Source organism: Phycodurus eques, chromosome 16 (assembly GCF_024500275.1).
Source record: "Phycodurus eques isolate BA_2022a chromosome 16, UOR_Pequ_1.1, whole genome shotgun sequence".
Lineage (NCBI taxonomy): Eukaryota > Metazoa > Chordata > Actinopteri > Syngnathiformes > Syngnathidae > Phycodurus > Phycodurus eques.
The window spans coordinates 21,670,754-21,698,181 of record NC_084540.1 but is presented as its reverse complement, the minus strand read 5'-3'; the positions used below and the strand labels follow the sequence as shown (position 1 = coordinate 21,698,181).

At 43.8% G+C, this 27,428-nt stretch overlaps 2 protein-coding genes across 6 annotated transcripts in view; both read right to left on the bottom strand.

Annotated features, from left to right (window-relative positions):
* Positions 1–20,495, bottom strand: part of baiap2a (BAR/IMD domain containing adaptor protein 2a) — a 58,390-nt gene extending 37,895 nt beyond the window's left edge. For all 5 annotated transcript variants that reach the window (XM_061701624.1, XM_061701625.1, XM_061701627.1 and 2 more), the window contains exons 1-3: positions 20,323–20,495; positions 6,991–7,066; positions 3,948–4,034 (exon numbers count right to left, since the gene is read on the bottom strand). In XM_061701624.1, the coding sequence (XP_061557608.1) occupies positions 3,948–4,034; positions 6,991–7,066; positions 20,323–20,394 (235 nt within the window). In that variant the 5' untranslated portion in view covers positions 20,395–20,495. The remainder of the gene's footprint in view (positions 1–3,947; positions 4,035–6,990; positions 7,067–20,322) is intronic.
* Positions 20,496–21,187: 692 nt separating this feature from the next.
* LOC133414851 (charged multivesicular body protein 6-like) lies at positions 21,188–26,977 on the bottom strand. The gene is made up of 7 exons (XM_061700525.1): positions 26,767–26,977; positions 26,060–26,169; positions 25,013–25,100; positions 24,361–24,447; positions 23,278–23,343; positions 22,811–22,891; positions 21,188–21,393 (listed from the first exon to the last, which is right to left on the bottom strand). The coding sequence occupies exons 1-7, from the start codon at positions 26,830–26,832 to the stop codon at positions 21,271–21,273; spliced, it is 621 nt and encodes a 206-aa protein (XP_061556509.1). The 5' UTR covers positions 26,833–26,977; the 3' UTR covers positions 21,188–21,270.
* Positions 26,978–27,428: the final 451 nt, after the last annotated feature.

Sequence of the window (27,428 nt, the reverse complement as noted above, 5' to 3'; positions counted from 1 at the left end):
AAACAAAGACCCTCCGACTTTCAAGAATCGCAACAAGGAGTATTTGTTGAAGTGAGATCGACTAGGAGTGCAGAAGCTACGGCCCCCTCGAGACAGATTGACCCGGCCGGCCTGCCGTGCGATTCTGAAAACCAAGTAAAACCTCAGAGGAACTGTTACAACACAAATAAACCACAAACAGTCATAATGAAGAACAATCCGTTTCGTACGGCCCTTGCAGGACTTTAGAAAGACTGAAATGGCCGCTGATCGGGAGGGGGGGGTGGGCTCACGAGGACAAAGGAATTTCAGGATGAGTTGAACCGTGTGCGCGGACGGACGGACCGCTCGGCCCGGAAATTCGCGCTGGGCTCTTAGCGGCGGGGAATATAAACAAAAGTGGCCGCGGAGGAATGCACTCAACAGCTCCGGCACGCCTTTATGGGGGACATGAAACTTGGGAGGGGGCAGCACAAACAGAGGGGATTGACAGGGGAGCAGGTGTGTGTGTGTGTGTGTGTGTGTGTGTGGGGCAGAGTGACAGGCGAGGGATGATTAGCCCAACCGGAGGAGGAGGACGCGTGGGCGGAAGAGTGTAGCAACACTGCCGGTGAGACACACGAGTGGATGAAAAGAGCACTCGGAAACACACACACAAATCGAATCAAATAAAAAAGATGCAAAAAGAAGCTCATTAGCGTTTCCCGCTCACCTCAATGGGCGAAGCGTGTCGATTGTCTTGGCGGAGATACAAGACGGCGACGCGGAATATTACAGATCGGATTCGAGGCCATCGTTGGGCGTGTAGGCGGATCAGCTTGCTAGTTAGTCTGTTTACTGACATTTATGGAAATATTTTCATCAGCGTAAGCATCCTTGAATTATATTACGACCGCAGAGCGTCCAAATATGATTCAATCCTGCAGCCAGCGGTGGCTTCATGTTCCCTTGCTTTTGAGAATCACTCGCTCTCCAATAGCGGGAGAAAGATTTGCTGGATTGGTTGCTAGTGGCTTGAAAAAGATATAATACAATACAATCATTTAGAAATATATTCGGGTTGTACATGAATCGAAAGAGCCCAACAAGTCGCCAAGTTGGCAACACCGAGTAGCCGACTCATGGAAATGAAAGTTATACCTGACATTTGCACGAGAAAGAAACAACTCCTCTCCACTCCAAATACAGACCTTTTATCAAAACACCTGGGAACTGTTAGAAAAAGAACAAATTATTTCTATTCCCATTACGTCCGATGAGACAAATTGTTTGCAAAACAACAAATTGACCACTAAGGTTACTCTACTGCTGCAACGTTGTCATTTTTACTCTTTAAGGCAGTTTAGAACGCCCAAACAAATTCCTTTGCAGTGACTAACCTTTGAAGAACAGATCACTTCTACTTCCAGAAAACCCTTAAAGCACTGGAGCGCCATGATTATAATGGGACACTCCCTCCAACTTATTTGAATAGCAAACCTCGCATTTAATTCCCGCTAACAAAACAAACAACCCAAGCAGATTCACGTTGACATTGTTTTGGGTAGGACGAGAAAGGAGTCCGGCGGAAGGCAATCGCGGAATTAATTTACAGCCCGAGGTTGGCGCGACCACGTTGGGAATATTTTGCAGAGGTTGTGAGAAAAGTGTGCGAGAGAAAACATGCCAGTGCACAGATGTCAGATTTATGCAATACGTCACACGCATATCGGCGTTCTGAATTAGCCAAACTGACGTTTGGGACTGTAATCGCTTTAGTAAAAGTTTGTTCTATTGGTCCACGCGTGTAGATATGAGTTTCTTTTAAACACCAATTTATTGAAAATTATTTTGCGGACCCCCAAGTATGTTATGGCTTCCCCGAACCCCTGATTTCGAACGTTCAATCGATCGTGTTTTTGGACGGTGGGAGGAAGTCGGTTTTCCCGGAGAAAACCAAAACAAGTGCCTGGAGAACATGCAAACTTCACACAGGAAGGCCGGAGTCGAGATTTGAACCCAAAACCTCCGAACCGCGAGGCACACGTGCCAACCACCAGGCCGCGGTGCCGCCGCGTACAGTACGCATCTTCTTATTTACTCGATTTCAGCCCTAACAGGTCGAACGGGAAAGCGAGCGGCGGGCGCCGCCCTCCCTCGCACGCTCGGGTTGGAACGCGCCGTCGTGTTACGCCATCGACCTCGAGGCGGGAACTCGCAGTGGCTGGAAAATAAAACATACATCCCATTTCCTTTGGGCGTACTGCGCACAGCTTTGGAATAAAAAAAAAAAAAAAAAACTTAACAAAAAAGTGCAGTGATTCACTTTTTTTTTTTTTTTTTTTGCTGTCGTTGGGAGCAAAACGATGGAGAAGATGAGTCTTTTGTCCCGGAGAATGAGTCATCAGAATATCCTGTTCCTTAGCACAGCTTCCCTTCAGGCGGCATTTCGGAATCGCTTTTCACTCCTCCCATGCGCACCTCCCAACACTCGCGCTGCAACAACACCGAAGGAGGAACCTGCAAGTCCGATCACGCGCGCGCGCTGCTCGTTTTGACACGATCCCGGAGTGTGCGCGAGGCGCGCTTTGACAAGGAAAACCTGCAATCCGAGGATGCAAAGATGGCAAGCAGGGGCAGAGAGATGCTGAACACGGCATCCGGGTAGCAATGTTATATCGTTTCCGAAACGGCATCTGCAGCAAAAAAAAAAAAAAGCGCAGCGCACATGAACGAGAGGGGGATTCTCTTCAAACGGTGGCTGATTTCCCCACGGGCGAGCGCAGCAGCCGCTCCGAGACGCAGAAGCTGTCGTCCGCGCTGCCGACCTCAAACTGGCTAATTGACACGGCGAGTCCCGCCGTTCATATTTTCCCAGGAAATACGTCAAATTGGAATAGTTGCTAAAAGGGACTTTTTACCGGAACCACGACGACAATGTGCTCTGTGGGCTTACGGTTTCATTTGGTTCCGTTATAACGAAATACCCAAACACCCACTTAAAGCAGAAGCCAAATTTCACTCCGATTGCTACCTAGCAATGCAAGAAAAAGGGCTTGTCGGGATGCGTGCCGAGTGTCTTTTCGTCTTTCTGGTGCACTATGAAATCATTGTAACACAAAAATCACCACGCTGGCAAGTATTGAATTTGTATTTCAAAACAAGCTCAAAAAGTGTAGTTTAGTGAGTCGCTTAACTCTCAAACACACCATAGGGCAAATTGGAGCCTTTGCACCCTTCTGATCAAAGTCAGCACAAAAACGGAGCAATTATGCTTCAGTGTTGGGTGTGTTTAAAGTGGTTTTTCAAAGAATAAGAATACACACCAGAAAAGCGGTTGGGGCCGAAGATCATAACTGTAAAACGCGCTCAATATTTATGATCGCCAATCCTTATCTGTGGGGTCGACACTGAGGTTTGTCATTCGCCACAACGAAATGTGAACCTTGTCAGACAAGCTAACAGATTGCTTAGCTTCTATTTCTTCTTCTTCTTCGTATTTTCCACCAGTCTGGATGCACTTTCGCACAGACCGCGCTGCCTCTCACAGGTCAGTCGTGGCACTACAACAAGCGATCGCTTTAGGGGAGATGACTCGGGGCGACATGGTTGTGTGCGCGCGCTGTGCTGTTTTGGTCATCGAGTACACCGCACACTCACTATAAGTGCAGTGAGAATACGTTTGTCAACTTCCATTTGTGCCAAATCAGGACAGCGCCCCACCAGACCTTCCCAAACGTGGCATTTGGCACCCACTTCGTAACAAGCATTACCGCCACCTACAGGACTGGAGTGGCGTCGACTTATGGTCGGACTGCTTCCTACGGAGGCGTGCGGGGATCCGTTTTGAATGAGGTTACCCAAAATGGTGGCTTGCCCAGTCCCTGCATAACTATACGCAGATAAACCCTGCATCCAGATTGCGTCGCTGTTAAAAAAAAAAACTAAAGTCAAAGGAACGTGGCGAGTGTACGACTTCAGTCACTCACCCAAATCTTTGGATCCTTGACTCTCGCTGGCCAGCTCGCCCATTCTCACCAGAGCGTCAAAGTAGCCTTTCGCAGCAAATGTCACATCTGCACAGAGGAGGAAAAGCAGCACACTCGGCGAGTTACAAACAACACGGCCATTTTTTGCAAAAACGTCCTTCCTCTCAGCTTGTCGTCGGGAAGAAAAAACTGCTGCGCGGATCGTTCCCTTCTTGTTGGCGTTCGGCATTGCTGATTGCGATGAGATCGTTATTTCCCGGCAGGTCGTTTTGCGCTCACGGGGGCCTAGAAAACTATTTTCTTTTTCTTCTGAGACGGAATCCATAATTAGAAGGGAAATGAGTTGATCATGTCACAAATATTGTACCGCGGTACCTTCAGCTTCCGACGCCAACTATGCAAAGTTCAACGATCTTCGGTTACAGCCGGAGGAAAATACATTTGGAATTTCTTATATTTCTGCATAAATCGGTCTTCAAATGTGGTAAACATTCGCAAGACAGGACGGAAAAAGTGAGCGGATTTGTGCCGTTCGGCAATAAGAAGCGCCGAGAAAGATGCAGACGGCTACGTTAGCTTCCGGCGCTAGCCGGGGTTCACAGGTTCGCCGACATGTGCTTCTCACTTCAAAAAGAGTGCGTTACGTATGTGCGTTATGTTTTAACGTCTTACGCAGCATTAGTGGATGATTGCAGTTTATACTTTCGTGACAGTTCATGTTTTACAAAAAATGACTATTTTAAGCGTGTGTATAAGTGTTCTCGTGCGTTATTTGACAATTTCACCTGTATGACAGGAATGAATGTTAAATCATCAGCAATGTGAGCTCACGGCTGCTCCCGACTGGGCGATTTCCGCTGCGTGGCGTCATGTTTCGACATCTGCGGTGGCACCTTTTTCTTGAATGAGCCAGGAGGACCTCGTGCGTGCTCGCAGTTATGAACGCGCGCTGGCTAGGAGCTGGAGGGGAGATTTATTTGATAACAGCCTGGGGGGGCTGCGGTAAAAGCCCGCGAGTGAGTCCAGAAAGAACGTGGGCCATTTTAATTTACGGCCTCTGATGGTTTGTTTGTCCCCCCCCCCCAAGGTGCTATTCAAGTTGTTAAGCTCTACTTCGTTTCATTTATTCGGGGCTTGACTCGGGAAATAAGCAGAAGGTGTGCAAACGGCGTTACAGAGTCATATGTGCCGGCTGACAGATGCGCAGCCAATCAGAAGAGCTCTGGCGCAAGCGCTCGGTAAGTGATTCCAACATCGGCCCGAGTGACATTTTGTGTACTTTTGCCGCGAGGTGAGTGACGTTTTTCATCACAAGCCCAACAGGAAACTCGCTTTTCATAATTATCGTTTTTCTCGGTCGCGTGTGTCCAGCACGCACGCAATCAATCCACTCTAAAACGTTTGGCTCCATGCTGAAATGTTTAACACCTTTGCAGGTGCCACACGCATGGTGGCATCGGTTACAGCAGCTGATACACGTCGCCTGGTTGGGGTGGGAAAAAATTGGGATGCAGCATTAATATATTCGTCGCTTAATTGGGGCACGGCCTCTATTAAGAGCGGAAGCTACTATTTGATGAAATATGCTAAAAATGAATTGATGAAACCTCTTCATTATGACCTGACACGCGGCTGCATCTGTGTGGCCAATGCAGATAAGAGACAAAGTGTAAATAAGCCGGATCGACTAAATGAGGCTACTTTATCGCTGACAAATATAATGCGAGTTTGAGTTTGTGTGCGTGTGTGCTCCCAGAGACAGATGGAGGGGATTACTTGGCCTTTAAGTTGGACGAAGCGTCGTTGTACAAGCTACAGTAGAACGCACGACAATAGCCACGCCCCCAGAAAGTCAGACTGCCCAATCACAGTGCAGGCTGATAAAGCGACACAGTCAGCGTCGCGGTCTGGCGAATGCCTCAAAAACCTAAACGAACACCTGCGAACGCAGACTGTGAACAAAGCTACGCAGTTGACTGCGCGGCGCACAGCCCGTCGGATCCCGAAAACAAAAACGCGCAACAAACGCTGTATAAATCCATGCAATTGGTTACACAACCACTCAAAAATGAACGCCTATAAACGCATGCTCTGGATAAAGCTACGTGGAGAGCACATAGCAAATCCGCTAAGCAAGATACTTGGACTATATTGTCGCTGTCAGACAAAAAGCTCATGTCCAAATATGGTCAATTGCATATTTTTTTCGCAAATTGATATTACTGATCGGTCCCCACGTCCTCTGTTATCCCGACACATAATTAAGCAATTTAAATTGTTTAAAATACCGACAAGTGTTCACTCTCTCGTACACTTGACCCGTGTTGTAGAACTCCACCTCTTCCTTCGCGGGAGCCGTGAGGCATTATGTCGTCCCAAGATCGAAAGGCTGGATGTTTGTTGTTTTACGATAACGAGTGAAAATAGGTTAGATGCATTTCGGCAAACCTGTTTTGTTAAAAAAAAAAATTCCCACCATATGGGCGCAAAGGATCCCCGCTCGCACCCGCTGCCCCCCCCACCAATGAGAGCCTCTTAGCCCCCCTCGGGTGGAGCAAATCTTGCAAAGTGGCTATTTCATAGCTCAGAGAGTCAGTGCCAGTCTGTCTCCATCCTCCCACTGTGTCTTGGATTAGTTATTGCATGTGTCAAGGGGGTGGGGGATGAAACATAAGATAGGGGGGTTAAAGCTTTTATTCGAGGGTGGTGAGTTTGGATGATTCGCAGTCGGCGAATTAACCAACAGACGATGGCACGACCAGGCGCTCGCCTTTATTAATTTGTCTACCTGCAGCGAACTGTCATCACTTCACATGAGAGGCCCTTTTGTGTTTCTCTCAATACACCTCCACTATAGTAAAGAGAGAATTTAAAAAATAAAATAAAATAACGCACACGACATGGCAAGGCTGCCCGTTTGGCAGGAGGATAAATACCAGCCTTTTCTCGTCAGACAAAGAGGAGAAACGAGGTAGCTGTTTCGTGAAAGAACGCTGCACTGGCGGTGTGCCCGAACCTGAAGGAGAGAAATAAATGGACTTACTGGCAAGGGCCTTCTCGTAGGTCTTCCCCATGGCGACAAAGTTCCGTAAGCAGGGGTTGAACTGCTCCATGATCGTCTGAAAGAGGCCAAGGGAAGACATCAGAGCAAAACAAAACGTTTTTGGGGGCCGTGAAGGCTAATGGTGAACCTGGCCACAATTTATTATTATCTGCTTATTTCTGAAAAAGTGTCTGTGAGCGAGCTCTTCTGAACTTATTTCATTCATCTTATTTATTGAACCTTTAGTCATCCAGTTATGGCAATTGAGAACAGATTCTGGCAGCAGAGAGCAGAGTAAAACAAATCAAAATAAAATCAAGTACAAATACAAAGACAAACTGGCCAGTGTGATATAGAAACATAAATTACACTACATAATAGCACACGGTGAATTAAATGTTCTAAACAGGCGCATTATCCCTCACTAACTTTTTAAACGGTGATATTGGGATGAATGGGGTGAGTTTTATTATTTTATTATTTGTCGCAGAAAATTGAAAATGAGATCGCGCAAAAGTAGCGCGGACTTTGGGAACGAAAAAAAAAAACAACCACCACCGCTGGAACGGAAAGTGCAGGTGGTGGTATGCGTGGTGAGCAGAGAGCCAATACGGGCAGGGCTCTGGCTAAAACATAAACATGGGCCAAAGATGGCGACCACGCCGCCGGAAGCTCTTTCCGTCAAGCGTCGCATCTTCCTGAATGTCTCATCGCACGCAAAGCGTATCGCGGATTCGAGTGCCGCGTTGTCAAAATGCAGCAATGTGTTGCCTTCAAAGGCCACCCCCCCGGGCGCTGGTATGTTCAGGTACACGGCAGAAAAATCAGCTAAGGAATGCACCGACTCGTATGCGAAGTGTTCGAGTTAATTAGAGGAGGCTTTGTGAGCGTTGCTGCCAAGACGGAACGAACCAGACTTCACCCGGAGAGCTGTCGGGCTATTGGCTCTTTTCTTGTTTTAATGTAAAATCAAACTTTTAAGGATGAAAATTGTGTTTGAAGACCAACAAGACGACGAACAAAGAAAGAGAATATGCCAGAATATGGGGACCAATCCCCAAAACACCTATTGGCTGTTTATCCCCACTTTTTCAAGAGTTTTTGGGTTAAAACAAAACAAAACAATATTTTCTTCTTTCATTGCAATTCTAATAGGCAGATATTATCGGTAGATTTTCGCTATTCGCAGTCTGGCCCGGTCCATATCCGCCACGAAAAATACATTCATCAAAAACTGAACTTAAATGATTAAATGCAAATTAAATGCACATAAAAAGTAGAATACAAACTGTAGCTAAATAAATGTTTAAAAAGCAACAGTTGTTAAAGGCTAAACATAAATGCACGGAACTTGAAAGTTCAACACAACTGAACTGTACTTAGGCAGTGATTCTTTCACGTACCTCAAGAGGGAGCCCTTGTGCCAGCAGTGGGAGATAAAACAATTTAGCATCACCCATCTGTCCAAATTTCATACTGGTAGGCAATGCAGATTTGTACAAAAAAATCCCAGGGGGCGCTACTGAGCAAGTGTGGGGTTGGGGTGGGGCGGGTCATGTTAGGCGCCTCTAAAATAAACGTCACCTGGGATACATACAATTGTCAAAATTGGTGAGTTTTCTGCTCTCTTGACCCCAAAAAAAGGCAACGCTGAATAAACAAGCGCGTTTTTTGGGGAAAAATCAATAAGATTCCTGCACTGACATTGATTTTTTTTTTTTTTTTTTTTTTTTCCAAGATATCATTTGAAAACACGAACAAGGTTCCGCCTTTGGAGTTTTTGGGCTGAAAATCATCACAAGGGGCCAAACATCGCGGCCTCCGTCGTGTTTGCGCTCGTCCGCTCGTTATACGACCGCGCTAACCTAGCTTAGCCATTAGCGCGTAAACAAGTCGAACTGAGGCAGGAGGAGAAACGCACTAAAAGCTTTTCCTTTGCTCCCGTCGCCGATGCAAAGATAGAAAGACTTCCCTCACGACCTCGCGAAGGGAAATATTCCGAAACGACGCTCCGCTCTACTTCATTGTAATGTGAGGACACACACACACACACACACACACACACACACACACACATATCCCTGAGTGCGTGCGTGTAGTCATGCATACACCCACACGCGTCCAAAACCTTTTCTAATAACAAGTGGTGGCGTTTTAAAGCAGTAGGAGGATTGCATAACGCTGCATCATTACGGCACCCGCTCCCACTGAGCAAGGCAAAAGGTACAAGACGCACGCCGGGACGACGTTCACCAAGTAACGCGTACTCTCGCTCGCGCATGCACGCACACACACACACACACACACACACTCGAACTTGCACACATTCACTCAGGAAGGCAAACGCACTCGCACACTGTCCCACACACTCGCCACATACTGCACACCCATTGCAGAGCATTTCCTGAAGAGATGAGACCAAACCACGGTTGGGGGGGAAGGGGGGCGAGGTAGTTTCTGCCGTCATCCGGGCTAAATTTGCCATCCCAGTTCTCTTGTGCTACATTGTTAGCCTAATTGTGGCGACCAATTGGGAAATGGGCCCGCGGAGAGAGCGAGAGGGAGAAAGAAAGACCAAAGTGACGCAAATGATGCAGGAGAAACGTATTCCTGTTCACAATACAGTTGGGAAAGGTTGAGGGAAGACAAAAAAAAAAAAAACAAAACAAACAAAAAAAAAAAATCTAATTTTGGAGGAGAGTCTCTTCACATTAGGACAAAACGTAGCTGAGCATTTTGGCGGCTTTTGTTATACATTCGTCACCATAACTCCCATTTTCAGGGTCAACGGGGAGGAAGAAGAAGCCAAAGAAAACGCAAAAAAGAAAAATGTGAGTAGTTGACAACCCAAAATAATATTACTTTTACACTACTTTTCCAATTTTCCCTATTAAACTGAATCTCATCCCCTCACTTCACCACATTTCCTTGCCACCAAGACGGCGCCACAGCACTACTTTTCTATTTGACAGAGCGCCGGCTTTTCTAATTGAATCTCCTCCTCTCACTTCAATGTAGTTAATTGGCTCAGATGTGCTGAAGCCTTGTACTGCACAGGAGGGCCGCGCTGCCGGTGAGCACAAACTCCGCCGATGAAAAATGTGCTTGAAACTTGCTTACCAGTGTGAGGAAACACATTTTCGAAGGCTGCACATTTCAAGTATTTCCTAACAGCATTAGAAAGATGAACACCATTTATCACTCAGCCCCAACCTTCTTTTCCCGGAACAGAAAGAAGTCGACCGAGTGCCCGTTCAAAACACGGGATGCAAATGAGTCGACCCGCTGCTCGCGCTTGGATGTCGCGCGGTAACGAAATGCCGAGTGGGGTACAAACACCGGCTGAAGGCAACCGTTGGGAATCATCGCGCCCAATCAGACGCCAGTGTGCCCTCATCTGTTCCTGCTCGCCATCGTCGTCCTCACTTCCTTTCCGAGCGGCGTCGACGGGGGGAAAATGGATTCAAGACCTTATGGCACACGTGCCACGTTATTATAAGCTTGCAAGTCGCAACATGCTGCAAGACTAGTAGACCGTTGCCCTTCTAGTTCTTCTCCTAATGTTTGTATACAACGGATGGCAGGGCACTGACAACCGCTGAACCAATCGAATCGATGACACAGATTTGCTGCGTTTGGGGTTACCCCGCCACAAAGGTTTAGGTTTTTGTTTCGACTTCCTTCCCCCCAAAAATGTAAATGAATCCAACGGAACCTAGGAAAAATCGAGTGGATTTTGTAAATACTTGAAAAGAGAAGCCCTTTAAAAGGCAACCGACCAAGGGCTACATCTATCAAATATTTTTAGAATGGATTAGCTTACCGATTATCCCATCGACTAATCGGATAAAAATGGATTTTGCATTATTAAACAACAAAACGTCCACGTGAGGTGCAGGTATTATTATTACTGTCCACTAGGGGTCACCATCCTCACGCACCACACTGTGTTACCTGTGGCTTTAAAAGGCGAGGCCGGTACTGGTGAGCGACATGGGCGTCAGTTAAAGAAAGCAAAGTTGGCCAATAATAACAACAATCAGCTGTGGCCATTGTGCATAAAATGTTTTTTCTGCTCATTTTGTTAGCGCTCCAAATGCTGCGTCTACATTCGGCCACTTGTGGGGGCTTTACAATGCAGTCTCGCTAGCGGCGCTAGCAAGCTCGATTGTACGAGCCAACGATGTTCATCTTGTGTCGATGATCGTAGACGTGCCGTTGTGGTACGATAGTTACGTCGGCATTGCTGGAGACAAATTGTGCTTTGTTATCTTCTTGTTGAAGTGTGAAATGATTAGAAATGCTGGACACAGTCTGCATTTTAGGCACTTTTGTCCTTGTTAACGGATTTTTGACACCGAGCGGTGCGTGCGTCTGCAGTAATATTAGTCCTGGTGGAAAAACGTTCGAGTGATTTGATTCATCATCACAACCACAAACCAAACCTCCTTCATCTGGTTCATGGAAGGCATTTTCTAACATAACGTTTATTTGGGGTTGTAGTAATGGAGCAAAAGATAAAGGCTAGCGTGCTAGCTAACGCCAGCTCTACAGCACAGAATCAATTTTAGCGTCCAAAGAGCATATTTCCGCCATTAATCTGAGCAACAGAAAAGTCAATCAAATCGCCAGTCCCTCAACGATCGTGTTAATTATGTGGCTTTGGGCTCGCTTCCGAGCAATTTACCGCAATCTTTTTTTCCACGGACACTTCACACATCCGATGCAAAAATCATCACGCGAGCCATTTACCCTGTTTTGTCGTTTGCTTTGCCTTGGTCAAATGACATGGAAAGGTTTTGTTTACTCGAAGAATGCTTGACCTGTTGCCACCCCGACCTGTGTGCGACATCATGGTGGAATAGTCAAAAGAAATAAAAAAATAATAATAATAATAATAATAAGTGCAGAAAAATGTCAACGTTCAACACAGGTATCACGCAAGAGTAAAAAAAGAAGGGGAATAGTAAAACGCAATGAACAACAAAAGCGACTTATGACAAAAACTACAAGATGAGACGCGACTTGACTTGAAGTGTTAGACATTATTTGCAGTTTGGGTACGGCTGAGGTACGTAGGCTCTTTATTAACACAAAACAGGCTGCTAATATTCCCCAGCAAAACCAGAGCAGATTTTTATAAAGCGATGACTACAGCATGCAAACGATATTACAGCGCCAGCGTAATCAAACAGTTACTTCTCAGCGGGTTTACCGACGAGGCGCTTTTGCCCCGCGAGCGCTCCTCCGTTATTAAAGCGAATCGTTAAAGCCTCCATCGATTCGCGGCATGTGTTCAATTACGCAGATGACCCCGGCAGAATATTCCTGAGAAAAAAAAGCTAGTAAGGAGTAAATTAAAAAAAAAAAAAAAAAAAAAAAAAGCAGCAATCCACTCAAGTTGAAGTGAGACTTTGGCATGATTCGCCTGGAGCGAGTTGTGTGGACTTTAATAACAATAACACACAACAAGATGGACTTTAGCTACGATTGTTGCGAAGAAAGGACAATTAAAAAGCAGCAGGCAGGTTATTAGGGATTATTTATTCGGGCCGAGTGGACTCTGTGAGGAAAAACAGAGAGGCTCCATTTTTGTGGAAGTCTAGTGGTACCTTAACTTACAAATGCCCCAATTTGTAAATACGCCGCCGCTCGAGCGAAATTGGAGCAATTCAAATAGTGCAATGCCTTCGCACGTGGGCAAGGAGCGCCACAGTCGCCGATGCACGTTCAGCCGTTTCTTGAACGAAAAAAACAAAACAAATGTCAAACACACACACGAAAAAAAAATCGATTTCTTACGGGAAAACGGGGTCAAATAAATCGCTTGAGTCTCACCACGTGTGCTCTTAAAACGTTAATGGAACTTTTGTTTAGACTGGAGGCTCGTCCTCCTTCCTGGAAGTAAACATGTCCATTTAAACAGAAGAAGAAGAAGAAGAAGAAAACACATTTTGTTGAAGCACTTAAATGGAGACGCTTTTTCCACAATTTAAAACAGTTTTTGGGCGTCTTAATAACATGTCTGTGACTTACTTTGGCCAAAATTAAAACGTTTGTATCTGAGCAAATGAAGACAATTTTCCATCATAAATTCCCTTTAAAGGCGTCCACTTGCATCACGGTGGGGGATGTTAAATCTTTACATATTCACTCCACCGTCGACACCCAAAGGCCAATTTTGGATTTGTTTCGACATTTGTTTGCTTTGTCGTCGTACAGGCGGCGTGAACTACGGCGGCCCCGCTCGCTCGCGGCCTCGGGCGGGCACCGGCCACTCGACGAAAGCGTCCACTGGCGCTGGTTGCCACGGCAACCCAGATCCAGATTTATTTGTCGGCTTTGGTTCTTCGACGGCGCTCGCTCACTCCGGACCGGCGGAAAAACAAACGAACGGCGAGAAGGAGGCGGGAGGAAACAATGTTGTCGTTTTCACCGCCTGACCGTCAAACGCACAGAAAACGCCGCGTCGGGCTTAGTCACACTTTTACACGCCGGCTTTAGAAGTTGCCTTTTTATGAATTATTGATGCATCATGCCAGGTTTATGAAACATAATAATCATAGAACGTCAAGCAAATGCCGAACTACAAATACATTCACAGAGACGTTTAAAAATGCAAACTCATTTTACGGCTGGCTGCGAGCATTTATTTTATGACTCCCAAGATACAACAGCAATAGTTTGTCATCATCATTTTCATTATATTCCCAGAACAATCGAATGAGATCCAAGAGTTTTATTTATATTTTTCTATTCGACTCACTTCACAATAGTTCCTTGCCACAGAGATGCCACAAGATGGTGGCAAAGCACTACTTTTGTCCAAGTGGAGCTCCCAAAACCACTTCAACATAATTCTTTGCCACTGATATTCCACAAGATGTTGGGAAAGCTCTACTTTGATGTAAATGGGGCTGCGCAAATCACTCCGACATAGTTCCTCGGCATCGAGATGCCACAAGATGATTGCAAAGCTCGACTTTTATCCAAATGGAGCTCCTCAACTCACTTCAACATTGTGCCCTCACACTGATGGCAAAGCTCTACTATTTTGTAAATGGAGCTCCTCAACTCACTTCAACATTGCTCCTTGGCAATACGACGCCACAGTATGGTGGAAAAGCACTACTTTGATGTAAAAGGGGGCTCCTCAACTCACTTCAACATAGTTCCTTGCCAAGAGATGGCAGCAATGGCGCAATGGCCACGCGCACACCAAAGTGCGAGATGACGGCTGGTGGCCGAAGCGGGCAAAATATAGCGACGGCCAACCGCGGCAATGTGAAGCCACCGTGCGCTGCCGCGTAATTACAGCCTCAGCCTCCGCCCCAGTAATTAGAGGCTATTTCGACAAGGATGCCGAGTTTTCGCCATCTACCCTCCTCCCCGCCTCCACCTCTCGCTCGCTCTCTTTCAACGCCTCCTCCTCTCATCCGCCCCCTCACGGTCTATAAGAAGCGATGAAGGGGGGGCGGGGGGGGCAGAGGAAGAGAAGCGAGGTAAAAAGCCATCAGGCTCATAAAAAAGTGCGGCGACGGCGAACGTATACAAGCGCGGCGTCTGTCCTTGAACGAGCAGAGATGGGTAAAAAAAAAAAGAGAAAAATATTTAAAAAAAAAAAAAAAAAAAAACTGTCTGGAAAGCGTCCGCCCCCGGCCGTGCAGAGGAGGTGGGCGTGCGGCGCAGCAGTCCTCCTCGCTCTACATCGAGAACAAATGTGCTCCTCCGCCAGGCGTTGAGGACAAGTTCCCGCGGCGCATAATGCGGTCGTTTCGTGCCCCCCGCCCCCAGACAACAGCGGGCACCGACTTGCCCGAACACTCGACACTGGCAGGCAGATGCTCCGCAGCCATTTTCGACTCCATTAAGTGCTCCGCGAGGCCCTGATGATGCCGTGCGAGCTCAATAAAGTGACGGATGGCGTCAATGTTCCGAGCCCGGCCGGAGGACTCCAGAATCTCTCAAACGGCTTCTCCGGCTTTTGGCTCCAGAGACCCTTAACAGAAGAGACATTTTGCCAAAGACTATCTTACAGTCCTTAACGCCAATTAAGCAGAACTTTCATGTGCTTTCATGCTATGGAAATTATTGTGGGTTTTTTTGTTGAAACATTTCAACAAGAGGTGCAACAATTAATCAACGACGAATCCATTTTGGAATTAATTGACAACAATTTGATAATCACTATTGCTTCAAGAACTTGTTTATCATGAGATTGTCCAAATTCTCAAAACTTCTGTCCTTTTTGTTTAATCAAAATAAGAAATACATAAATACTGGCTTTTACTTTGGGTCGACAGGTAAGTTGATCACCCCTCTTATATTTTTAAATGATTGCACATTCCAAAAAGATACAACATCAAACCGTTAGCATTTCTTGTTTGGCAATACTCCATCATGAATAAGACATGCTAGCAAATTAGTAGCCTTGGTGTGCGGTGAGCTGGGGGCGTGTCTTTGGCCGGAGCGGGGGGGGGGGGGGGGGCTGGAAGTGACGTGAGGCTACATTCAAATCTTGCTCGCAGATTGAAAACTGCACACTCCATCCATCTTTAAGGGTAAGACTTGTCTCATATAAACTCATACTCTGACTAAATTCATCATAAATTGAGGTCTGCTTATGATTTCGATCTCGGTAACTCTCCACGAGATAAAAGTCATGAGGGTTTGAAATGCAGCTTTGTGTAATGTCATCATCATATCGGAACTTTTAATTGCTGCGCCAGTCCCTGTATGGCACTTTCTTAAAATGACAAAATCATTTATTGGGAATCCTTTCCCAGACCTCCCGCGTTCCGGCTTTAAAAGGCATCACAAACAAGCAAAAGCGGGCATACACTAAACCAATGACATCGCCGACTTCCAGCGCTCGCTATTAGCTGACCCAAAAAAAAAAAAAACGTTTGAGAGTATTCGGCTTTCGAGCCGATCGACACGAACGCGCGTCAAGAATAATGGCGCCTTGTTGCTAAGAGACCACCTGTTCCCGTCTCCCACATGATCTGCTAGCGAAGCCGCAGAGTCCTCCTTCCTCCAGTCATCGCGACACGCCGACGGGACTTGAACTGACAGAGGAACCCGCTATGAAAGGCACATACTACTCCCTAATAAAGCGCTGGCTTGGGTTTTGCTACGAGGGATTTGCTCTGTTTGTTTGTTTGTTTTGGAGAGCGGCGCCTGCTGATCGTGTGGAATTAGAAAAGGGGGACAAAAGGAACAATTGGACTTTGGAATATATTTGATCAAAGAAGCGAGTCTGTGCAGGGTAAATGTTGTTCGCTGAAGATGTGTCCGTGAACATTCTGTACTTCTGTTCATTGGTTACGCAACTGTGTCCATGGGCCACATACACACAGTATAGTGGATGAAGTCCTGCCTCCACAAGTTAAAATGCTTTGATTGTCGTCTTTACGCTTGCTTTAAAAAAAAAAAACATTTTGGGCTCTCGAACCAAGCTGGGGAGAGCCAGCCTTTGAAGCTGAGGCTCCGCCCCCCCCACCCCCCAGTTGTCATGGTAACAAAAGATGAACACGCCATTGGCTCAGCAGTTTAGTGGGCGGGATGAGGGCTGGTTTACTGGTGGCCCCAAAAACGAACTAATTCATATGTTCCCATCAATAAGAATTTCTCAGTGGACTTTAAAACCACCGGTAAATGAAAAACATATTTATGGCAAAACGGAACATAAACACGGATTAAAAGTCTACTACATCGCTAATCGTCTTCCAATATTGTGCAGGAAACATTCAACATGAGTTTGAAAACTAAATCAAACCGACCGGAAAAAGAAACGGTCGAAAAAAAGTGAGTTGTGCAGCTCGTCAGTTGGAAATGTTCCACGGGAATGAACAAAACTTGAAATTCCAAAGAAAACCAAAAACCTGTTCATAATGATGCTTATTTCCCACATTTTCCACCCCTTTCCAACCCCAACCCCGATGCTAGCAAAGACGTTTTGCGACAACCTTCTGATTGCATCTTGTAGAATTTCTTCAGGCCGGCCTCCTCCCATCCAACTGAACAATGAGACACTTTTAAAACCTTTAGAGGGCAAATGTAATTAAGCATTGAGTGTCCCATGCCTATCACTGCTCATTAGCGCCCCGCATGTATCTGTTCTCCTTTCGTAACAAAACTGGCATGGTGTTCGGCGTGGCAGGCTGTGTTGACAATGGGAGTGGCCGCATGGGGGGGGGGGGGGGGGGGAAACGAAAAAAAAAAACAAAAACGAGCGTTGTCCCTAGGGCCGCTCGGAGACGGGACACGCCTCGATATTGGCTTACCTGCCTGGGTGTGTTTGAATACCTGCGCTGGCTAACCCGAGGAGCGAAGGCAGGCCGCATTGTGGCCGCGCAATCCTATTCTTCTCCTCGTTCGGCCCGATTAATCTGCTCAGGTCAAGCGCTCAGACTTCATCCGCGAGCACGTTAAGAGGCTTGCGTTTCTTCTAGACGCCAAACCGGAAGCCAGCTGGTGGAAAAGGCACACATGCGAAGTCTCGTGGTCAGCTCTATTTTTAACAACTTATATTTGGTTTTGGTTTGGGGAACCACTGCAAAGCATTTCGTTTTTCCTTCTGGACGTACGTCGAAGTGGTCACTTTTTTTTTTTTTTTCCTTTCTTTTTTTTATTTTTTTTTTTACCCGCACTCAACCCACACGTTGATTTTGTTTTTCTTGGGTCGATGACTTCCTTCAGTTGTCCGACTGGCTAAAAAGGCGTTACGGCCCAAATGTCTCGGACTGCGTTTCTCCCAAACTTGATTGAGCCAAGGCATATATTTCATAAAGTATTCAAAAATATCTCACTGCACACCACCAAATAAAAATGTGACTTTATGTCACCTCAAGAGTTGAGTTCTTTACATGATCATGCTCGTAACTCATCACTTGTTTCTCAACTCAACTTTCCCCATTGAAATGAATGCAAATGCCTTTAATCCGTTACCCCAACACAATTTTTTGTCACGTTTTTCATACAGAAAAATAGCACTATATTGTAAAGTTTAAATAGAAAAGAATAACAAAAGTGAATGTGAAGAAAAAAGAAAAAAAAAAAAAAAAAGAGTTCTGTGTGTAGTTAAACTTAAAGTGGTACATTACTGTGCTGTGCCTTTAAACACGACTCGTACAACAGGTAGCGAGAAGAACTTATTGAATCAGCGAGCGCTCAGCGGACGCCACGCACCCTTTCCGGGGTTTCTTCTTCTTGTTTCACGTTCATGGGAGTCATACTGTAGGGTGATTTACGGAAAAATAAATCTACCGGAAATACGTGACACACGGAGCGGATGACGTTTGAGCTGTGTGAGAGAACGTACAAGTGAAAGTGTCCGAAAAACACAAACAATTGTAAGCAGAGATTCCACTAAGGGGCTTCTTTTTAATAATAATATTATTTGTAGTAAATTAATGATTAAAAAAAAAAAAAAAAAAAAAAATTGGGTGCAATTAAATTGGCCAATTGACGAAATACCAAACAATAATATCGTGTGTTGTTTTGAAATCCGATTGGAGGATCTCACTGAATGTTCTGAAGTCCTACTTTGACTTCAGTGTTGGCTAGAGCAGAAAAGCGCAAACATAGAAGATAATCGTGTCCATCAACGAGCCTAAAAACCCAAAGTAGACTATTGGTTGGTTAGGTCCATGCCTGTCAAATGTTAAAGCACACAAAAAAAAGTGCCACTATAGCACCAAGGCGTCACGGAGTTAGACGTTGATGGCACTGGGTCAGCTCCCACGTCTCTGCAGCTGTCAAAGGCTACGACAGGGGCTGCCTTCGCCCCTCGCAAGACGGGCTTTAAACGCATCGTTTGCAACCGTTCTCCTCCAATTTTCAGCCTCTGGACTCTCACAATAGTCGAGAAGCTATAGGACGAATAAAGGTCTCGGACAGGCGGAGGGTGTTAGCTTTGGGCCGTTCGATCGTGCGAGCACAGAAATAGCGGCTCGATTTCCCCCGACGCCTCTAAAAAGAGGCACCGGTCCATCACTCTCGGCTCATCTGACCTCTTTTCTCAAACACGTCTGCTCCCCGAAGGACAGCCGGAAGCACCGCTCGTCTACTTGGGCCTCAGCAACTCCTCGCAACTTATTAATATCCTGCGCATACAGCCATTTTAATAACGACTTGTAATTAGAGCTGCGCGATATTATCGTTTGAGCGTCGTCATTGCAACGTACATGTGCGCAATCGGTTTACATTTTAACTGATTCAAAACTAGTGGAACGTGAAATTGCTCACATGATCATTGAGGGTGTGGCTAAATTGTTGACCTTTCTGCTGCTCGCAGAGGAAAAAACGGATAGCGCGCTATAGAGCTCATGTTAGCTCGCAGGCTAGCCACTATGTTTTGCTAAACTACTCAAAGACAGGACATCCAAAGATGTTATATGACACCTGAGAGGTGTCATCTTCCACAAACATGATAATGGAGTTTTGGTTCCCAGGTGGTCACTTTAGAAATGTTACAACAAAATAAAACCTGAACTTTTTGAGTTAGAGCTGGCGGAGCAAACCCAAACGCAACAAGGTTCAGTTGAGGTCAGTGAGCCAAACACTTTTCTGCCACCCGGAAGTATCCTGTCGCTATAGTTTGATTCTTATGTTGAGCAACCCAAATATTGCACAACACTCATAATGATGCAGTGCAGCTCTACACCGCTGCAGAACACAACCACCCAAAATAAACATACGTTTGACATCCAAACGGGCCTATAATGCACCAATAATGTTCATACAACTCACGTTAGGCACCCAGAAATGAAAAACGTCTCATCGTGTGCATTTCTACTCCCTTCCCCCCCCCCCCCCAGATTGCAAGATAGGCTTCCACATACTTTTTTTTTTTTTTTTTTGTATGCAGAACAGGTTTGCATTTTGAAATGGCGTGAGGCAAATGTTTACTTGTTGCGACAGAGACGGACAGAAAGAGGCCCAACCTTCACTCGAACTCCTGGAATGTCTCCAATTTGAGCACATTAAGTGAGGTGTGTGCAGTTTGAGGGGGGGGGCACTGAAATCCACAGTGGGGCTCTGCTTTGCACTTTGTTGCTGGACAGGTGGGGAAGAGGCTAAGTGGATTGGGGAAAATAGGCCTTCATTCGCAAATGGATCGTGCACGTACTGCGTGCGTTGTTGGGGGGGGGGGGGGGGGGGGGGGCAATGGATCAATTCATCAATTGCAGAGTATTCAAACATTGAACCAACTGCGAAGACAGCATTCAAAGGTGATTTGGGGTGAAATACGCAACGTACTGTGCGGACAAACTTACGCGTGTCACCGGCAAACGCAGCGCACAAACTTTATTAGCAGCAGCACCTTACCTTGTAGACATTTTCCGTCACTCGGTGAACCTCGTCGGTGCGAGACATCGTGCAATCTTCGGCCAGGACCATAAAAGATCTTTTCTCCAAACGTGTATCCGCGTAAAGAAACGGTGAGGAAAAGACACGTTGAACGATGAGGGGAGCTGAGAGACGATGTTGCTGCCCCGAAATCCTACTGCAACTGAACTCACCTTCCTTCTCAACCCACAGCTGAGTGCCCGCCGGTGCCTTCACGGAAGCTCGGTTTTCGCAGTGCGTCTGACTTTCGACGTCAGACAAAGAAGTCAAACGCGATCACCCCCCCCCCCCCCCTCCACCGGTTTCATTATGATACGTTGTTTTAAACATTAAGGTCACGATTTTCTGCACGGATGCACCAGAGGCTCGATAGAATTAGGTAGGTTTTTGTTCCCACAGTCATCGAACGCATCCTCCTCCTCCAGTTTGCTGGCCGCCCACACGTTTTTTTTGTTTTTTTTTTCAATTGACTCCCGTCATTCATCATCTTGTTCGCATGCCGTCACGTTTGCTGCTCGATTTATTGTTCACTGGAAACAAACACAGGTTGTTTTATTCTATTGTCACTCGGGAATGGGTCGTTTTTGTAAACTTACAGTGATATCAGTACACAAGTATTACTTTATTTTTTTTCGTTCGTATATATTTTTAGTAAAGCGAGAAACCTGCCTTGTAGTTTGTTCCAGCGATTTATGAGTCAACAATGCCACAAAGGCCTAAAAAGTCCTGTTTGTAAGCGTGAGCAGGGGAAAAAAGCTTTGCAAAGCGCGCCACCTTGTGGTGTATTGAGTTCTCTTTCTCATACGCGCGCGCGCGCGCGCGCACACACACACACACACACAAGTAAGAATGAGATGTTTTATTATTCAATGACCGTAGAAGCAAGTGAGTCATGTGATGAAATATGGAAATATTGTTATTAAAATGTTAAGCTGGCAACATCTCTCGGTCCATGTCCTTCTTCTGTCTTCTGTCCGGTTCTGCGCTGGCTGCTTCTGGGACGACTGGTAGCGGTTCTGTCGGAACCTCAGGTAGTGTGAAATCTTCTCCCTGTTTCAAGACAAGACAACATAAAAATTATATATATATATATATATATATATATATATGCAAATGAGCTTCAGCGGCACGAGCCTTCCCAGAGAGACAATCACCAAAGTTGTGTCAAGGGTAGACGGCATAATGGCACGTTGTCAGGCCGAGTTTGGATGGCACGAGAACACTGTTATTTCTACAACGACGCACGTTTTATGTTTGACACGCTCACAAATCCTACCATGTGAGCATTCGGGCACTGTATTCCCGAACAGTTATTATTGTTTTTAAATGATAAAAGGTGAGTTTATTCCCGAACAGTTATTATTGTTTTTAAATGATAAAAGGTGAGTTTAAATACCTAATACCGTTTGTGTATAGTGCTTGTGCACATATTTGTTTGTCTATGTGTGATGTCAGTTGGTGCTAGCGTGTTATTTAGGATAGCATGCTAGCAAATACTATCGATGTGCCTCATGTGAAGGTGGTTTGTTTGTGTTGAATAATTTTAATGTCACATGGGTTCACGATTGGATACCGGCTCGCTGCCTGACGTTGGTGCTTTATGATCCTCTCCATTCTATTAAGGAATTAGCCGCCATCTTGTGGCATCTATACGTAATTACAAACCCCTTTTAGGTAGGTGTCAATTATTTGGATTCTCTCCGAAATAGTAAGATTACGAAAACAATCACAAATTAGAAACACGAAGACAGGATGTTGCAAGAATGTAGTCGGATGATTACAAGACAAAAGTGCTAATGCTTTGAGGATGAAGTCGTAATATTGTGAGACAAATGTCATGATTTTACAAGAATCAAGATTATGGGGAAAAAATGCAAAATTACGAGAATAAAGTCATAACATTACAACAAAAAGATGGAAATATTTCCTGAATAAAATCATAATATTATGAGAGAAAAAGGTAAAAAAAAAAAATCTTACTTCAGATGATAAAGTCATAATGTTAAGATAAATTGTAAAACTATAATTAAGTTGGAATATTAAAAGATATTTTTTTCAGTTCACGAGAAAAAAAAAATTGAGGGTAATCTTAACAGAATAAAATTGAATGATGTTGTAATATTGCCAGACCAACGTCATAATGTTACAAGATTTAAAGCTGTAATATTTTGAGGAATAACAAACAAATATAAATTTACAAGAATAAAGTCAAAGAATTACAACAAAAATCTCACAATGTTCCTAGAATCAATTCATAATATTAAGAGGAAAAACAATCTCGAAGATGTTCCCAGAATTAAATTGTGATATTACAGGAGAAGATTGTGACATATTTATTATATGCTGACTGTTTTGAAATATCAATATTGCATCCTGTTTGTTGACAGATGACAATTTATGCTGCATTTACATGAAGTAAACAAATTCATGCCACGAATAATTAGAGCGCGTTCTCCAAATGTTGTACCTGAGTAATGGCTTCCAGCTCGGCCAAAACAGCGTCCTCGTCCTCCTGCGTCAGCGCTCCGGCCAACATTTCATCGATTTGCTGCACCAAGAATATGTTTCATGATAATGATAATACTACTAAGAATAATATCCATCCATTTGAAAAAAACAAAACATACATGACAGTTCACTGACCAGAAATAAATATATGAGTAACGGATAGTCTCTGCTGTTACCCCCGTCATAAAATTCAGCTTTACAGCTGCTGGGCGTTACGGTAAAGACATCAACAGCATCAGACCGCAAATGTCGCAATCTTTATTTTTTTATTTTTTTTTGTCCTGTTCGGCTGCTAGGTCAAGGAGAATGGAGTATCTTTTTCTTTCTATTTGACGTGAGAAGTTTATTTATCGGCGAGGACGGCGCACCCGACAATTAATTGGGGCACGGCGTCAATTTGAGCGGAGGTTGCAAAGGAACGTTTACCTTTTGATACTCAATCGATTCCTGGGTCTCGTCCAGGATCCTCTCCACATCTTCTATTGACATCATCTGCGACAAACAAGGATATAGCAATAACAATGAATGACTTTTGACTCTAAAAGGGGCTGAATTCTAATAGAATTGTTTTTTAACGTCCTGTTATTCCAAAATAAAGTTGGAAAACTACCAGAAAAAAAAGTTATTTATTATGAGGGAAGTTTAAATTTTTATTGAAACAATGATCCATGAAGGTCATATGTGGGGAGTTGTATTATTCTAAAGAAAAAGTGGTAATATAATGAGGAACGTTTCATGCGTTCGGAAGGGTACCCGGCGTAAAAAAATGCCAAGCAAATCGTGCGAGCGACTCACTGTGGCGACCTGTGATGGGAAAAGCCGAAAGTCGCAACAATATGAGCAAAGTTCGAATTTTACTCCAAAAAACAAGACTGATTTTAAATGAAAAAAAAATCATGACGTAGAAAAAAGTCCAGAAAAAAGAAACATTACCGACAAAATGAATTGTAATTGGAAAAAAATATTATTTGAAAAGTCCTCATGTAATGCAACAAAAAAGTAGTAATATTTTGAGGGAAAAAATTTATGATGAAAAAAAAGTATGATGACATTAAATGAAATGTCACATGAAAAAGTCTTGTTAGGTGAAAGTTAGTCATAAGATTTACTGAACAAAGAGTTTGAATTTTTCTTGAAAAAGTATCATGTGACAAAAGCCCTTATGTCAGAAAAGATGTCAAATTACCTGGAAAATGTGGTAATATAATGGGGAAGTCAGAATCCGCCCCCCCCCCCCAAAAAAAGAAAAAAGGCAGAATTTTAATTGCAAAAAAAAATTATATTATGCGGAAAAAGTTTGTTCTTGTATGTTCTGGGTGAGCTGTAATTTCTACAAGGGTGAAGGCGTGTGTGTGAGCTTTGCGTATGCATCTAAGCATGTGCAGCTCATAAGGATTAAGAAATCCTTTAATCTTCCAACACGGTGAGCCAACACAAACATCATCTTGGACTCATTAATAATCATAAGAAATTAAAGGAGGCGTCATTTTCCAAGGAAAAAAGGCGGACCTGGTGCATCCGCTTCAGACAGTCGTTGCCTGCTTTCAACCCGTCGATGACTTTCATCTCAATTTGCATGAACTCGATATCTTGGACCTGCCGACAAACAACATTTATCAAACTAAGAAATCCATTAATCCAGTACAGTAGTACCTCCACTTATGAGTGACCCATCCTACGGGTTTTTCGATACAAGTCGTCGGTTGGCAATTTTTTAATTGACAATTTTTGGGTCTTTTAAGTTATGAGCAGATGGCGCAGAAGATTAGCAGACACTGGACAATTCTTGAAAAAGAGAGACCAAGTGTGCTCGCTTTAAGCCGTTTATTGTCATTCCAAGTTTAAGTTTATTAGAAAATTACACATAAAGACAATGACTTGTTGTGTATTTAATCAAACCACATAAATATGTGTGAAGAAAGTCCGCTAGCTTAATGCTAACATATCGTGCTATTTTCCTTGTTACAAAAACAGGTTATGAAAAAAAAAAAATAACATTGTTTTGGGGTGCTCGGAACACAATGGCATTTCAAATCGAGATCCGAGTGTTTTGAGTTCTGAGCCTGGTCACGGAACGAAATAAACTCGTAAGTCAAGGCGCCACTGTGCTTTTGTGTTGCTTGAAATGTTGACATTTTTGCGTTTCGCTAGGAAGTCGTACCATTCGCTCAAGGTTTGAGATCTGATTTTCTGTCTTGTCTAGCAGCTGATCCTGATAGCGCTTCTTCTTAAGGAGCAGCAGAGCCTTTCTGCAAAAAATAAAAATAAAATAAAAATACACGAGAAAAATGTGTCTATGCATTGTACAGTTTGAAAAATATGCCACAGCTGCAGTGAGGAGGAGAAGCATCAGGGCCACACGGGAAGACAAAATAGTTATCATATCATAAGAAGCCGGAATTGTACTCCAAATAAAACAGAATTTTGATTGAAAAAATATTCAATGAAAATTCACGTTATGTGAAAAGTGTTATTAAAAAAACAAACAAACAAAAAAACCCTGAAATGTTACAAGGATAGTCGAGAAAACCTAATGATAAAAAGTCACTGTTACAAGAACAAAGTCGTCATTTAATCAATAACAAGTCTTAATACAATCCAAATAAAGAATTATCACATGTTCAAAGTTGTAAAATTAAAAAATACATAATTTTACCAATTAACTTTAAGGAAAAAAAGTTGAAAGTTTTGCGAATAATGACATTATATTTCAAGAAAAATTAAACAAGAATAATGTTGTATAAAATGAGAAAAAAAAAGTCATTACAGGAATAAAAGGATTGTGCTACAAAACTCAAGTAGTTATATTACAAACATGAACATACAGTATACCGGTACCAAGTATTCTCTACTTACACTTTAGTATAAGTAAAACGTTGAATATAACGGGAATAAAGTAATCATTTCACAAAAAAGGTCATAGAATTAAGCCATGACAAAATGTTACTAGATTTTTTGTTGTTGTTTGTTTGTTACCATTGAGAAAAAAAAATGTAATGACATTTTTCTAAAGTCAAAATTGACTGACTTAAAATGTTTGAATGACTCATGTTATGGAGGGTGGGGGAAAGCTGTAATACACGAAAAATATTAGAATTTGATGTTTTACTACCAACACAAACAATACAATTCGTAAAATGAAGAGTTCTTACATAATTCCTTCACTACAATAAATGAAGAAAGATCAATATTAATAATTCATATTTACTCTTTTCTGCCATCCTTTAGCAGCTGCTTGGCCAGCAGTCTCTCTCTGTCCAGCTGGAGGGTGATCCTCTTTTGGTACTGCTTTAGTTTGTCTCTCTGCTGCTTCAATTGCTACCAGGGGAAAACCCGACAAACTACATACGCACTGCATATAAAAAGTCTACACACCCTTGTTCAAATGTCAGGTTTTGGTAATATTTAAAAAATAATAATAATAATTACAAAAGAGGGAGTCATAATTTCATCGGAATATGCGGTGAGATGTGACTACAAAACTATCAGGAAATGCCTCTTGGAACACCTGAACTTTATTTGGGGTTAATCTGTGGCACTTCATATGATGGCAGTTTTGTGCTGACTTCCATTGGAACGCGATTGGTTAATTCTGAATCCAACCACATCTCCAGTCATAGGAGGGTGTACCTGGCATTTGAACAGGGGTGTGTAGACTTTTCATATCCACTGTACAGTATGTACAGTACTGGTACAGTATTTGATCCAATTCTATACTAACTGAATGTGACTCACTAGAATTTCATTTCACACACATGCTGTACTCTTATCTATATAAACATACTAGCATGTTATACTATTATGTACGTGTATAGGACAAGAAGGAATACTCCAATTGTCTTTATGATGCTAAATGTTGCTATTGCTAACGACACTGTAGTGTACTAATCGGCTTTCCGCCCGCTATGAGCTCACCAAGACGGCTTTGTCTTGTTCCGTCACGCGCGAGGGTCGACTCTTTCCCCCAAACACGTTTCCCATTCTTTAGACACATCCCGGCCACATTGTTCCCTCCTCGGCGGACAAAATGTGACTCGTTTCGAGGTCTTTGGTCATGATAAAACGCGGTCTTCGCCCGGCTAGGTGGCTAGCTAGCTGTCGGCTGGATTGTTGCTTTGCGTCCTACGGCAAGTGACGAAGGCCAAAAAATAGTCAATGCGGAATAATTAATTATAAAAATACGGTACCTTACACGTAACAGTCACCATATAGATCATACACATAATTGTAAGACGAGTACTATGAAATATATTATTTTAATTGAATTCCTTCGAAAACTTCCTTCCTTTTTTAAAATTTCAGATGATATAAATTCAGACAAACAGGACCCTGGACAGCCAGCACAACTTAAACAGTTCGACGTTATGAAGGACGGCCGGCACAAGTAGGCACGCTCAGTTACCGCTGTCCTTCCTGTTTTTCATGAGATTGTTTTATTTTATTTATTTGACCTTTATTTATCCAAGTAAGGCAGTTGAAAAAAATAATATACTTTACAATGCCGGCCTGGCAGCAGACAGGAGAGCAAAACAAAGCTAATACAAACTGCAGTGTGACATTTTTAATATATTACTTTA